This window comes from Antechinus flavipes, chromosome 2 (genome assembly GCF_016432865.1).
Source record: "Antechinus flavipes isolate AdamAnt ecotype Samford, QLD, Australia chromosome 2, AdamAnt_v2, whole genome shotgun sequence".
Lineage (NCBI taxonomy): Eukaryota > Metazoa > Chordata > Mammalia > Dasyuromorphia > Dasyuridae > Antechinus > Antechinus flavipes.
The window spans coordinates 170,297,021-170,312,845 of record NC_067399.1 but is presented as its reverse complement, the minus strand read 5'-3'; the positions used below and the strand labels follow the sequence as shown (position 1 = coordinate 170,312,845).

Sequence of the window (15,825 nt, the reverse complement as noted above, 5' to 3'; positions counted from 1 at the left end):
TCAACATTTTTCCACACTACCTCCATTCATTTTTAGAGTTCTCCTGCTTTTTCTTCTTTGTTCATTCTGTAAATGTTGTTGTTGTAATAAGCCTCCCCGTTTCTCCTAACTGAATTTATTCTTCATCCTGATTTGGGCCAATTTACGAACAATGCCAGGGGTATTGCCAGCACAGCAAATCGCCAGACTTTCCATTGAGACCTTTAGAGTTTAGCCTGCAGTCTGTTTGTTTATAGAGTAGCTATGCCCCGCCTAGCACAGCCTGTAACAACCATTCCACTATCCGGGAGAAGATGGGGGAGGAGCTTATCCAGGGCTTACTCTGACCTTCCAGTTAGCCTAAAGTATTTAGTATCTCGTTTCTCTATGTTGCATAAGGAAGGCACATTTCTCTATCTTCTGTTATCACCTTAGGAGATAAGTCAGGCTGTTTGTAATTCCCAATTTCTAACTTTGTGCTGAACCTATGATGTTAAGATTCATGCATGGTTGGAATCACCCATTCTGGGGAGCTCTCCTTTTGGGACTACTACTGCTAGTCTGGAGAAAACTTGTCTCCTCTGTAAGCTTTCATCAGAAAAAACTTGATGTGACTGGCAAAGCAGTGCTTGTCACTGGCTGTGATACTGGTTTTGGGCATTCCCTTGCCTTGAGACTGTTCCATCTTGGTTTCACTGTGTTTGCTACTTGCCTCTTTCCAGATGGGGAAGGAGCACAACATCTGAGGCAGGAGGCAGGAGGTAACTGTGGCATGCATGTTTTTAAATTCGATGTCACTCAAGATCAAGATGTGGTGGACACCAAGGAATTCCTCCTGAAGAATCTGCCTGAAAAGGGTACAGTATTTTCCTTACTTCAGAGCAGACCCTAGCTATTCATTCTATGAACACCCTGAAGGCTAAGACCTATCCTCACAAAGAGAGCACCCACTGTTTTTACTTCTAGACAAGGGTTTGCTAGGTGGGTAAGAGTAAAGACTAACGTCTAGATCCCAGACTTGAGGGAGAAAGGTGAGGGAGGAGAAATGAGTTTCTAAGAGTGCAATCTACAACCAGCACAGCCCAATGGAATTTCTTCCAATCTAATGTGCATAGTTATATCCTATACCCAGGGCAAAAAGAGTGATAAACCATATCCAAAATTTTCTTTCCCTTCCTGAGTCTCCTTCATACCATTTCTCTTTTATTCCTCTTAAATGTTCCCTGCAGAGAAGGGATAGTTTAATCTTTTTTTGGTACTTATATCCTCAGTGCTTATTACAGTGTCTGACACAGAGTAGGCACTTAATGTTTGTTTATTGATGTGTCTTTGTCTAATAACTCACATACAACACTTTTCTCACAACAATCCTGTGAGGAACTGAGATTTTCCAGAACTGGTTTTTAGGGAAAGTTAATTAGAATAAAGTCACTCCTCTCTTCTCTCTTCTTTCCCCCATCTTTGCCAACTTCCCATCTCCCATGAACTTCTGGTAGGTATGATTCCAAATAGAATGGAAACATTAGAAAATTTGGTAGATACTGGATTTCTAATACAAGATCACCAAGTCCAACTTTTTTATGTGACAGATGAGAAAACTGAGACACAGAGAGATGAAGTGGCTTAATTAAATGATCACTGATTGATTTGTGAGTTTTTGTCTAATAACATTCCCCTTACTCTCAGCATTTTCACTGGCTGTCCCTTATGCATAGAAAATATTTCCCCCTCATCTTTGACTCCTGGCTTTCCCAGCTTCCTCCAAGTTGCAGGAAAAAGCCCACCTTCCACAGAAAGTGTTTCCCAATTCCTCTTCCTTCTAGTGCCTTCCCTCTGCCAATTTTTTCCTATTCCAGGGTAGAGAGTATTATGGGAATGAGGGCATCATGACATGGGCTAGCATACTCATGTGGGGCTAATAACCATCTTTCTCTGACAGTTAAAGAATATTAATTTTTTATGGGAGCTGTCAGCATCTTGCAGGCTTTGTTAGTAGACCTGAGTTAGCAGACTCTCTGATGTCTAGAAGGCAGTTAAGAGACTCAGTGGACAGAGCACTAGTCAAAAAGAGTTGAATTCAAATTCAGACTCAAACAATAGCTAGCTGAGTGACTCTGGGCAAGTCACTTAATCCTGTCTGTCTCAGTTTCCTCTTCTGTAAAATTAGGTGGAGAAGGAAATGGCAAATCACTGCCAAGAGAAAAAACTATGTGTGTTCCTGACCTTATCTCAGGGACTGAAAAATTGGCTTGAGAAATTATACAAAATGGGCTAGTAATATAAAATAGGGTTAATTACAGAATAAAATCAATTTTCAAATGATACAGAATATTTTTTAATTTATTCAATTATATAACTGCTCATTCAAAGACAAATAAAAACAAGGTGGAAAATGTAATTTTCACAAAAGTATCATAACATAGCTAATAATGTTGTTTTGATAGACAATGGTTCTCTTCTTATTATTGTAATAACTGATTAAAAAAAATTTTATTTCTCCTAGGTCTCTGGGGACTAGTAAATAATGCTGGTCTAGCAATATGTGGTAAGATGGAATGGATAGCTTTTGATGAATTAAAAAAAGTTATAGATGTCAATGTTTTGGGAAGCATCAGGACAACTCTAAAACTTCTTCCTCTTATAAAAAAGAGTCACGGTGAGTAATATTTTCACTATTGTCAAATAATGAGTACTAGTAAAGGACTCTGAATGATATAGAAGTTAATTTTAAACACTTATATTCCATACCAGAATAAAAGCAAATTGTCAGTAATTTAAGGCTCCAAGATTCCATGTCTGAGCTTACTCTTTCAGACCAAATAACAAATGATAACACAACAGTTATTATAACATTAAAACAAAACACTTCTTTTTACTTCTTAGACTAGATGTTTGCCACTAGCTGTGTCAATAAATGTTAGGAATTAACTACTTAGCCTGGCTTCTTATCCCCTTATCACAGAAATGAATGACTACTAATCATACAATATATATTCAGCAAATATGCATAAGAACTTCTGTTTTGTTCTGAATTCTAATGAAAGCTGTGAGGATATAAAACAAGTTGGAAACATAATCCCTGGCTTTAGAGAGCTTTTGCCTAATAGATATTCCAAAAGTCTTAGTGCAGCTTTAAATTTTAATAGCCCAAAATTGCGCTAAGATTTCTGGAATACCCTGCATATTGTAGAAGGAAAAGAATCACAAAAGACACCTTAATACAAACTAAGAATAGTGAATCAAAGTATTGTCAACTAAAAATTCTGTAGAATAACAAGTATGAGAATTGTTAATGGGGAGTAAGGTTGAGATAGTTGCTTTAAAAGGTGATTCTTAAGTTAGATCCTTTTTAAAAAATGAATGTACATCAAAGGTGAAGTTTTCCGCAGATCCAGTTGCTTCCATCTCTAGCACAATCTCTTAAGGAGAAAGGTTAAGGTTATTGGCATACAAAGGCATCACTATTAGTAGTCATATTATAAAAACATTGCCCCAGAGGATTAAAATTAAGGGTAAAAAATATAATTTATAATCCCTGAACTTGTCTAAAAATTCTAATTAGGGATGTAGAAACTGGTTTGTTTTCTGGCCTGGACTTGAGAAACTGGTTTAGGAAACTACTGGTATGAAAAATTTCCTCTTCTAATGCAAATATTGTGTAATTCCCTGACTTAAAGATTTGTATGGAATTGTTGAGAGGTTTACTGATTTACTTAAAGCTATATGACCATTATGGGATGGAGGTGAGACCTGCACTCCTAACTCTTAAACCAGCCATTTACCCATTATGTCAAACTGCTTTTATTTAGCATCCACTTAGAAAGAATAATCAATTAAAATATAAAGTTATCAGATTGTTAAAAATATTGATGAATGTATGAATATGTTAGAAATGTTATGCTTAATTGAAATATTTGGTGGAAATCACATTGAAAATGCTGAAGTAGAATGTAAATGCCAGTAGTTACTATTATTATTGTTATTAATTATTATTATTACGTATTACTAGCCCATAGTCACCAGGCCTCTACAATCTGCTGATGACTTCATTCTTTGGAGCCTGTTGAGCTCAAACAATTTTTATAGAGTAATACAGGGATGTGATGATAAATGTTTAATAATAAATGGGACTGCATAAAGAATGAGATTATAAATAAATTAGAAGAACATAGGATAATTTACCTCTCAGACCTGTGGAAGAGGAAGGAATTTATGACCAAAGAAGAACTAGAGATCATTACTGAGCACAAAATAGGAAATTTTGATTATATGAAAAGTTAACAAAACTAATGCAGACAAGATTAGAAGGGAAGCAATAAATTGGGAAAACATTTTTACAATCAAAGGTTCTGATAAAAGCCTCATTTCCAAAATATATAGAGAATTGACTCTAATTTAAAAGAAATCAAGCCATTCTCCAATTGATAAATGGTCAAAGGCTATGAACAGACAATTCTCAAATGAAGGAATTGAAACTATTTCTAGCCCTATGAAAAAGATGCTCCAAGTCATTATTAAACAGAGAAATGCAAATTAAGACAACTCTGAGATACCACTACACACCTGTCAGACTGGCTAGAATGACAGGGAAAGACAATGCGGAATGTTGGAGGGAATGTGGGAAAACTGGGACACTGATATGTTGTTGGTGGAATTGTGAATACATCCAGCCATTCTGGAGAGCAATTTGGAACTACGCTCAAAAAGTTACCAAACTGTGCATATCCTTTGACCCAGCAGTGTTAATACTAGGCTTATATCCCAAAGGGACCTGTATGTGCAAGAATGTTTGGGGTAGCCCTCTTTGTAGTGGCCAGAAACTGGAAAACTGAGTGGATGCCCATCAATTGGAGAATGGCTGAATAAATTGTGGTATATGAATATTATGGAATATTATTGTTCGGTAAGAAATGACCAACAGGATGATTTCAGAAAGACCTGGCGAGACTTACATGAACTGATGCTGACTGAAATGAGCAGAACCAGGATATCATTATATAGTTCAACAATACTATACGATGATCAATTCTGATGGATGTGGCCCTCTTCAACAATGAGATGGACCAAATCAGTTCCAATACAGTAATGAACTGAACCAGCTACACCCAGTGAAAGAACTCTGGGAGATGACTATGCACCACTACATAGAATTCCCAGTCCCTCTATTTTTGTCCACCTGCTTTTTTTATTTCCTTCACAGGCTAATTGTACACTATTCCAAAGTCCAATTCTTTTTGTACAGCAAGTTTGGACATGTATACATATATTATATTTAACTTATACTTCAACATGTTTAACATGTATTGGTCAACCTGCCATCTGGGGGAGAGGGAGGGGAAAGGAGGGGAAAAGTTGGAATAAAAGGTTTTGCAATTGTCAATGCTGAAAAATTACCCATGCATATATTTTGTAAATAAAACGCTATAATAAAAAAAAATAAGTGGGCCTGGAAGGGTATATGGATGTATTCTTTTAAAAAAAAGACCTAATTGTGATTCACTAATATGAAATAAATTGCCCAAACACTGCTGAAATGTAACAGTATGTAAACATTTTATAATGTCATATGCTGTATTAATTTCACAAAAATCACACAAACCTTCCGAAGATTCTTTTATGTTCTATCCACATTATTAAAAGTTTTTAAAGTCTAGATAGTCAAAAGAACAATAAATCAAGGGCTGATTTATAACAATTGCTGATTTCAGAAGTGTAACCTCTCACATTGAATATTTAACACTTGGCTTTCCCAAGCTGGTTAATAATGGCCCTAACACACTCCTGACCTTACTAAGGGCATCTTCTGCCTACTGAACTGCATTGGTTTTATTATTTCTTGTATTATTTTCACCTAAACTTGATAGCAATGACTCCTTCATTTTGTCTTTATATTTCCAGTGACTAAAAACACTCAGATTCTCAATAAATGTTAGTGAATTACAACCTTAAATAATGACACTTGTTCTAGATGCCAAAGGTGTTAGATAAGGTCTAAAATTGAAGATCTGAATTCACAATCTGGCTCACACATATACTAGTTTTGGGACCAAAAGCAAATCACCTAACTTCTCAGAGTCCTAGACAACTTCCTATGACTTTAAGTTGCCAACAATAATAGATCTACATCAGCAAAGGCAATTTCGATTTTGGGAATTCCCTAGGTGAATGAAGTCAAAGCATTAGAGTTTCTCTAATCCCATTAAAAAATACTGTTTTTTTTTTCTTTTTATGCTTCTTTGTTGTGATATATATATGTATGATTGGTTTGTTCTATGGTACTTGAGATCTGATTATTTAAATGTTTAACTATTGTCTTTGACTTTGGGTTCTCCCATGTCTAAGTACTCCTTGAAGATCTCAGATATAACAGGTGGTCAAAAAGCTCTATAAACATTAAAATATCACAGCTAAGAAAGCTAAGCCAGAAAATAAGAAATAAGATCCTCTTACTATTATCTTGGAACATCAATTATATAAGTGACAGTCTTCTGAATTTTCAGACCTCATCATGGAAAGTAGTTGAAGCAGTATACTAACCAAATATGGCATTGAATTTTGTAGGAACTTTTCAAAAAGAATAGGAGAAAGAGAGATACTTAGAATCCATTTGAATCTTAGAATTTCTAATCTGTTATTAGCAGCTCTATAATGTAAGGCTAGTACCCATCCAAGTTTTAAAGCTACAACTACCCATTGATTATTAATTATCTTACCTGAAGAGAAAGCATCACTTCTTGCATTGGCCTTTCTTCCTAATTATTTAGAATTGACAATGTCACCAAAAATATATGGTTGATATATATTAGGCAATGGAATTTATCTTAGTACAGAATCATTTTTACAAAGATTAGTCAATGATCAAAATTTTTTCCACTCCATCTGCCAGGGTAGTTCATAATAACTTATTTTACAGAGGTAGCTTGTATATATATATATATATATATATATATATATATATATATATATATATATATATATATATATATATGTATATGTATATATCTCATGATTCACTGTCTTGTTTCATAGACAGGGAAAGCTTTCTCATGATTCACTGTCTTGTTTCATAGACAGGGAAAGCTTCTTTTTTTTTTTTAACCAAGATCTGATGAAATTTGATCCTATTCTTTTTCACATGCTGTTATAGCAAAAATATTATTATAGATAATCATTGAGCTAAAGCCCTGGAAGCAGAGTTTTGTCAGGTTCATTCTATTCAATTCATTTCTTTATTTCATTTATCTATCTTGAATCTTTAACCACTACCAGCTCTATGTGGGCCAAACTTCATAACCTTAATATTATTTCCTGAACTGTTAATGCTTTTATGCTCCCATCAAAATACCACTACTAAAATCATAATGAAAGAATATGCAATGGTTTTGCAGCAGAAGCAAGATTTGTGTCAAATCCTGCCCCCTCCCCCTTTTTTCCTAATTTGTTACTATAATAAATCCTTTTGAAGAATTGGAATGTATCTTTTTGTTCTAGGAAATCGGGAGTTGAGCATCTTATTTAAAAAGGATAACATTATTCCTGGCTATTGTTATTGCTTTTTTGTCTTTTGACTCAGAAGTAATCACAATAAACAGATTTCTTATCTTTTGGGAAACATGAGTCCAAATGTAGGACCTTATTCTAATTATATCATCTCTAATATCTGGTAGTATCTATAGGAAAGCTGAGTGGTACAATGGCTAAAATGTGAGGCCTAAGTCATCTTCCTGAGTTCAAATCTGACTTCAGATACTTACTAGTTGTATGACCTTGAACAAATTACTTAACCTTGTTTTTGCCTCATTTTCCTCATCTGTAAAAATAAGCGGGAGAAGGAAATGACAAACCATTCTAGTATTTTTTTCTAAGAAAACTCCAAATAGGGTCAGAAAGAGTTGGACATTATTGAAATGACTGAACAATAAGAAATATCTATTCTCTCTGTTCCTTTTGAATTTTTTTCCATAATTAGGCTTATGTAAACTTATAAACTTGCAGACTACTTCAAATCCCCTTGGAAGTCAGCAAAACAAACAATAAATTATCTAACAGATTATTTTGTAGGAAACTACCCATATATAATGTGAAATCCAAGTGTAATTTTTTTTTTTACCATAAGACAAGTCTCAAGCAATTTGTCACTTTTCTAGTCAAATAATTTATATTAAAAGAACCATTCAAATATATGTTCTCTTTATTTTGCTGCTGTCTCCAAATTCAATAACCATTAAAATTAGTATGACTGGGAATAAATCTTGAGAAAAATGCCAGAATGGACATTCCCTTGCCCCCAATTTTTTTTTTTTGGAAGGACTCTAGTACTGTAATCTTGAACATAGCAGCACTGAAAGAATTTGGGTACACCATTATAACATCCAACTGGTAGGTATACTTAACCTGTGCTCCATTATCTACTTAAATTATGCTACTACCAACCAATATAAAAAATATCAATTTAGACTACCTACATTGGGAATAATTTTCTCTAAATAATAGAGGGCCAAATATGATAACATGATACAGTTCTTATAAGGAATCCCTAGATAATAGATCTCCCATAGTATAGTGTATGAGTTATAAATATCAATTTAATATATGAACAATTTTTTGCATTAAGATAAAATGAATTGGCCCTAAGTTCCAAGACTGGCTGATCATAGGGACAGAAAAATAGGAAATGATAGAAAAATAAAGAAGGATATTTATTTGTCTATCTTAAACTCTTTAATCTTCACTATATATCTTTCTAAATTATTCTCAATTTGGTTCATAGATGTATCTTTTGTTTAATGAAATATATAAATATCTTTTATTAACAATCTTATTATTCAAGATGTACTATAAATTTCTGAAGGACTGGCACATAATGTATATTTCATGAACTGTATAGTATCCTGCCCATATTAAACATTTGGTTAAATTTGTTGATTTGATTGTGATAGATGTGATTTTTTTTTCTTTTAGGACACTTAATCTTCATGTCTAGTATAAATGCATTTATAGGATTAGGAACTGGCTCCTATGCTTTATCAAAAATAGCATTGGAACGATGTGGTGATATCTTAAGGGCTGAACTCAAGAAATTTGGAGTTAAAGTAAGTAATTTTGTGAATTTTTCTAACTATTAGAATAATCCCACAATTAAAAGGATGATTATCCAGCATGCCTCAATATCTCTACTTCAGAAATGGATGACTTTTCTATTTACATGGAAAAATAAGTCTGGAATATAAACTACAGAGAAAAGCAACTGAATGTTTTTCCCTGAGATTTTAGTGTCCCAACCAAAGGATTAGGGTCAATGCATGTGAAACATTTTACCTTACTAATCGAGAACTTACATTGGCTCATATAATTTATATATCTCTAGCTCTATACTTCTTTAGGTGGCTAATTCTATAAAACTTTTTAGAAAAAACACACTCAAATCTTGGATAATGATTTATATTTTTATATAAAGAATCCTTTTTTATATAAGAATCTTCCTTTCACTTCTTACTTTCAGTGCTTTATAAATATCCTCTCATGCCAAAGTAATACATTAATGCCTTTTCTGGTTATTACCTATAGAGAAAGTGAGTCATAAAGAAAGATTGACTTCTTTATGTATAACTCAAAAATAACCCAATCAATGTATATCTTGTGATTTATTTAAAAAAAGGTGCTGTGTATTAATTGTTAGTTGGATATTTCTGGCATAGATAAATAATCCCTAAAGGATAATAATGTTTTAAAAAAGATATGAATACTCTGTGCTTTGGTCATAAATTATCCAGAAACACTTTCATTAATTTAATATCATTCTAAATCTAAGCATCCCCAATTTAGAGAAAGAAATGTTTGAATTAACAAGTCCACCAATGTCCTCAGACACCTTTCATAATATTATTTATAAACATCTTGAAAAAGAAGAAAAGGTCACAAAATTTTAAAATATAGATTTGGATTTAACATTCTATTTCAACATATGTAACAATGATTATATAATAATTACTTCTTTCTTTCCTTGACTACTCATACTCCTGGAATAATCTAATAATCTCCCTGTGATCAATATTTTAATCCTTTCTGTCTTTTATTACCAAATTAACACATAATATATATATATATACACACACACACACACACACACACACACACACACACACACACAGACACACACACAACTATATGTATATATGTGTGTGTGTGTGTGTGTGTGTGTGTGTGTGTGTGTGTGTGTATTCTCTCTTTGAAACACTTTAGATGTGACTGTGGTTCAAGCATTGTCTGTTCTGACCTACATTTTCATCACCACTGTACAATTTTTTCCTTGTGCTTTCTTTTATATAAGGTAATTTTTTCCCCATTCTTCATTCCTTCTCTCTTTTCCAAATGGATATATATTTCTTGTTTATGTTTTATTTTTTACATCATCCAACATAATCGGATCGCTATCTTTTTGTGTAGAATCCTTCTAACTGCTCTAAAAATGATAAACATTTTAGAATACATATGTATCATCTTCCCACATAAAAAAAAGAAACAGCTTAACCTTTTTCAATTCCTCATGATTTTTCTTTAATATGCTCTTTCTTTGAGTTTTATATTTGAAATTTAAGTTTTCTATTTAGCTCTGGTTTTCATTGGGAATGCTTGAAAAATACTCTATTTCATTAAATATTCATCCTATTGAAAGATTATATTTAGTTTTTCTGGGTAGATTATTCTTGGTTGTAATCTCAGTTTTTTTTTTTTTTTAATTTGCCTTCTGAATTATCATATCCCAAGCCCTCTCTTCTTTTAATTTGTCACTTGCTAAATCTTGTGTGATCTTGACTGTGGTAAAGGGATATTTCAATTATTTCTTTCTGACTACTTGTAGTATTTTTTTCTTTCATCTAAGACTTTTGGAATTTAGCTATAATTTCCTGGGAGTTTTTGGAGGGGATCTCTTTTTGATGATAATTGGTGGATTTTTTTTTTAAACATAGTATTTTGTTTCCCCTAATTACTCATTAAAACAATTTTAAAGTATTTTTTAAAATTTTGAGTTCCAAATTCTATACCTTTTTTCTTCCCTGCCCTCTCAATTCCATGACACAGCAGTCAATTAGAGATAGGTTATACATGTGCAATTATGTAAAAAAATTTCATACTAATAATTTTTATTACTAGATGATTCAAAAAATGAAAGTGGAAAAATAAAAATGTTTTAGTCTGTATTCAGAAAATATTAGTTCTTTTTCTGGGAACAGATAGTATGCGTCATCATTAGTATCTGGGGATTACCTTGGACTGTTGTATTATTGAGAATTACTGAGAAATGAGTTCATCATACTATATTGCTGTTACTAATTCTCCTGATTCTATTCACTGTACATTGCATCAGTTCATGTAAGTCTTTCCAGGTTTTCCTGAAATCATCTTCATTGTCTTTTCTTTCTTTACTTTCCCCTCCTCTCCTCCCAAGCAAGAGGCAAATATATTTTTATAATACTAACAGCAGGCTAAATCCATAAGAGATTTTAGCAAGCAAAGGAGTTTAGCAATTAAAAAGGGACCTCAGATATCATTAAGGAGAAAGATGCCATTAAAGGAAGTAGGGAATTATGACATTGATTGGTAGTTTAGGATCCTAATAGGAATTAACTATTGGGACAAAAAAACCAAAAAAACAAAACAAAACAAAAAAACAAAAACTTAAATAGCATTTTTCAAGAGATCATCAAGGAAAAGTGCTCGATATTCTAAAAACAGAGGGGGAAAGAGTCATTAAAAGAACCACTTATCACCTCTGGAAAGGGATCCCACAAGGAAAATTCCAATGAACAGTGTTGCAAAACTACAGAACTACAATGTCAAGGGAAAAATACTGAAAGCAGTAATTCAAAAGCAATCCATATATCAAGGAGCAACAGTCAGGATTACTGAGGATCTGGAAGCTTCTACAGTAAAGGATTGGAGGGCTTGGAATACCATATTCTGGAAGGCAAAGCACTTAGAGTTACAACCAAGAATTAACTACTTAGCAAGACTGAGCATCATCTGTTAGGGAAGGAGATGGAGCTTCAATGAAGTAAGAGACTTTCAATTATATCTATTGGAAAAAACAGAATTAAAGAGAAATTTTAATTTACAAATACAGCAATCAAGAGAAACATAGAAAGGTAAACAGAAGAAAATATTTAAAGGTTAAACTGTTTACATCCCTAGATAGGAAAAAGATATCTATAATTCTTGAGAACAAAAACAAAAGATATCTGTCACAAGGGCAGACAGAGGGGCCTAAAGTTGTTGTAAATAGACTCTGATGTGATGACATTAAAGAAAAAGACATTAAGGGGTGGAAAAAGGTCTGTACTAGAAAAAGAGGAAAGGGGAGATATAATGGGACAATTCGTTTATACCATGAGGCTCAAAAGAAGGGAAGGGGATGAGCATTATCTGAAGCTTGATCTCATCAGTTTGGGCTCTAAGAGAGAATAACTTAATCTTTCAGATAAGTTATAGAAATTTATCTAACCCTATAAAGTAGCAGGAGAAAGAGGAAAATAATAGGGAGGGGCAGGATAGAAGGAATGACAGAAACAAGAGGAAAAAAAGATAAGGAAAGGAGGGAAAGATCATAGAAGATAAAGTAGTGAGTGGGGTGGTTTAAAAAACATTACTCAGAGAAGGGGGGAGGGGTGGTAGAAGATAAGGTTGTAGATAAGGAAGGGGTGTTGAAAAAACAAAACACTACTAAAGAGGGACTAAGTAGAAAGAAAGAACAAAAATGCAAACAGGGAAGAAAATAGAATGAAGAGAAATACAGAGCTGGTAATCATAATTGTGAATGTGAATGGATTGAATTCTCCCATAAAACAGAAATGAATTGCAGAGATTAAAAAATAGAATCCTATAATATATTGTTGCAAGAAACACATTTGACACAGAAAGACACATACAGAGTAAAGGGTAAAAGATTGGAACAGAATTTATTTATACTTCAGCTGAAATTTAAAAAAAAGCAGGGGTAGCAATTCTGATCTCAGATAAAGCAAAAACAAAAATAGATCTAATTAAAAGAGATACGAAAGGAAAGAACATCTTATTAAAGGATACTGCAAACAATGAAGTAGTAACAATACTAAATATATACAGCCAATTAAGTGGTAGAGCAGCCAAATTCTTACAGGAGAAATTAAGCCAGTTAACAGGAAAAAATTGACAGTGAAAGTATATTAGTGGGGAACCTCAGTGTTCCCCTCTTAGAAGGAGACAAATTTAATTACAAAATAAACAAGAAAAACTAGAGAGTTTAATAGAATCCTAGAAAACCTAGATATTCTAGACCTCTGAAGAAAACTGAGTAGGGACAAAAAGGAATACACCTTTCCCTCAAAAGTACATGTACATGCACAAATGTTGACCATGCATTAGGGCATGAAAACCTCACAATCAAATGCAGAAAGGCAGAAATAAAAAATGTTTCCTCTATAGATCACGATGAAATAAAAATTATTTTGAATAAAAGGCCAGGGAAAGATAGACAAAAAACCAATTGGAAATTTGGTTCAAACAATAAATCACAGAATCAATCCAAAATTTCATGCAAGAGAATGACAATAATGAAACAACATACCAAAACTATTAAATGCAGCCAAAGCAGTTCTCAAGGAAAATTTTATATCTTTAAATAGCTACATGATGAAAAACAAAGAAGAAATCAATGAATTGAACATGAATCTAAAAAAGCTAGGGGAAAAAAAAAACAAATTAACCCCTCCCCCCCAATTAAATATCACATTACAAATGCTGAAGCTCAAAGGAAAGATTAATAAAATTGCAACTAAAAAAAAAACTATTGAAGTAATTAATAAAAATAAGAATTGGTGACTTCTGGCCAAGATGGTGGAGAGGAGGCACACAACTGTGTAAGCTCCACATTTTCTCTCAAAATCCATTTCATTACAAGTCTCTAAATTAATGCTTGACTGAAAAAACCCCCACAAATAGTTACCAAGAGAAGACATCCTTGAAATCCACCAGGAAAGGTCTGTTTTTGCTCTAGGGTGGGGACGGTTTTAGATTGGGCACAGGCTGAGGGCAGGTAGCGGCAGCGAGAGCACGGCAGCAGCTCACAGCCGAGCAGACCGGAGTGGGGTGGGATGTGATCTCAGCCATCTCTGCGGGGAGAACTTTGCCACAGGATTGGATACTTTGCCCTGGCAGCGAGTCAGTAGCCCAGCAGAGAAGCTAAAAACACTGGGGGTGAAGAATACAACCCTAAACAGCTGGAGTCTCTCAGGACCTGGCCACCTCCCCCCTCCCCCCAGTGACTCAGCACGCTCTGGGATCTCAGAGCACAGGCGCAGCACAGTAGGGCTAGTGCCTCACTGCTGCCCCCTCAGTCTGTAGAGGAAGCTCGGTAACACCACCCAGCCCCTCCCCAAAAGAAAGATTCCAGTTTTTTCTTTTTTTCTTTGCTAGTTTGTCTTTGATTCTTTGACAAAATGAGCAAAAAACTGAAGAGGACTTTAACCCTTGACAGCTTCTATACAGATAGAGAGCAGACTTTAAACCCTGAGGAGACTAAAAACAGACTGTCTCCAGGTGAATCCCGAAAGGAAGAGATCATCTGCTCCTCAGCACAGATGAACCTCATAGAAGAAATTAAAAAGGCTCTCACAAGGAAGTAGAAGAAAAATGGGAAAAGGAGAGGGAGGCTTGGCAAGAGAGGCTGGAGAAGTCATCCCACTCATTTAAAGACAGAGTGGATAAAGAAATCAAATCCTTGAAAAATAGGATTAGTGAACTGGAAACAGAAAATAGCTCTCTAAAAACCAAAATTGGCGAAATGGAAAAAAATTTCATAGGACAAAAGAACTCAATTGGACAATTAGAAAAAGATATTAAAAAAGCGAGTGAAGAAAATACTTCATTGAAAATCAGAATCAAACAAATGGAATTAAATGACTCGAGGAGACAAGAAGAATCAGTCAAGCAAATCCAAAAAAATCAAACAATGGAAAAGAATGTGAAATACCTTCTGGGGAAGACAACAGACCTGGAAAACAGATCCAGGAGAGACAATCTGAGAATCATTGGACTCCCAGAAAAGTATGATAAAAAAAGAGCCTGAACACTATTTTCCAGGAAATTATCAAAGAGAACTGCCCAGAAACAGAGGGTAAAATAGACATTGAAAGAATTCATCGATCACCTACTGAAAGGGATCCTAAAATCAAAACAACAAGAAATATAGTGGCCAAATGCCAGAACCCTCAGATGAAGGAAAAAATATTGCAAGTGGCTAGAAATACCCAATTCAAGTATCGAGGAGCCACAATAAGGATCACCCAGGATCTAGCAGCATCCACATTAAAGGATAAAAGGGCCTGGAATATGATATTCCGAAAGGCTAAGGAACTTGGTATGCAACCAAAAATAACTTACCCAGCTAGAATGAGCATCTTTTTCCAGGGAAGAAGATGGACATTCAACGAAGTAAGCGAATTTCACCTATTTTTGATGAAAAAGCCAAAACTTAACTAAAAGTTTGATCTACAAATATAGAACTCAAGAGAAATCTAAAAAGGTAAAGATTAATCTTGGGAACTATATTTCTGCTATAAAGATGTATTAAGAATACATATATACCTTGTTCTAGAAACTACATGTAAAAAGGTCATTGTATCAGAAAAAGGGTAAAGTAGGGGAATTACATCTCATGAAGAGGCAAAGGAAATCTATTATATCTGAGAGAAAGAATGGAGGGGAATGAATATAGTGGGTATCTTACTGCCTTCAGAATTGGCTTTAAGTGAAAAATGTTAAGACATATTCAATCTATGGTGAAACTTCTCCCACCTCAGTGAAAAGGGA

At 34.1% G+C, this 15,825-nt stretch overlaps 1 protein-coding gene across 1 annotated transcript in view; it reads left to right on the top strand.

The window, feature by feature from the left end:
* The first annotated feature begins 469 nt into the window (after positions 1-469).
* LOC127546513 (short-chain dehydrogenase/reductase family 9C member 7-like) overlaps positions 470-15,825 on the top strand; it is a 49,773-nt gene continuing 34,417 nt past the window's right edge. The window contains exons 1-3 of the mRNA XM_051973585.1: positions 470-836; positions 2,483-2,635; positions 8,941-9,071. Coding sequence (XP_051829545.1) covers positions 470-836; positions 2,483-2,635; positions 8,941-9,071 — 651 coding nt within the window. The remainder of the gene's footprint in view (positions 837-2,482; positions 2,636-8,940; positions 9,072-15,825) is intronic.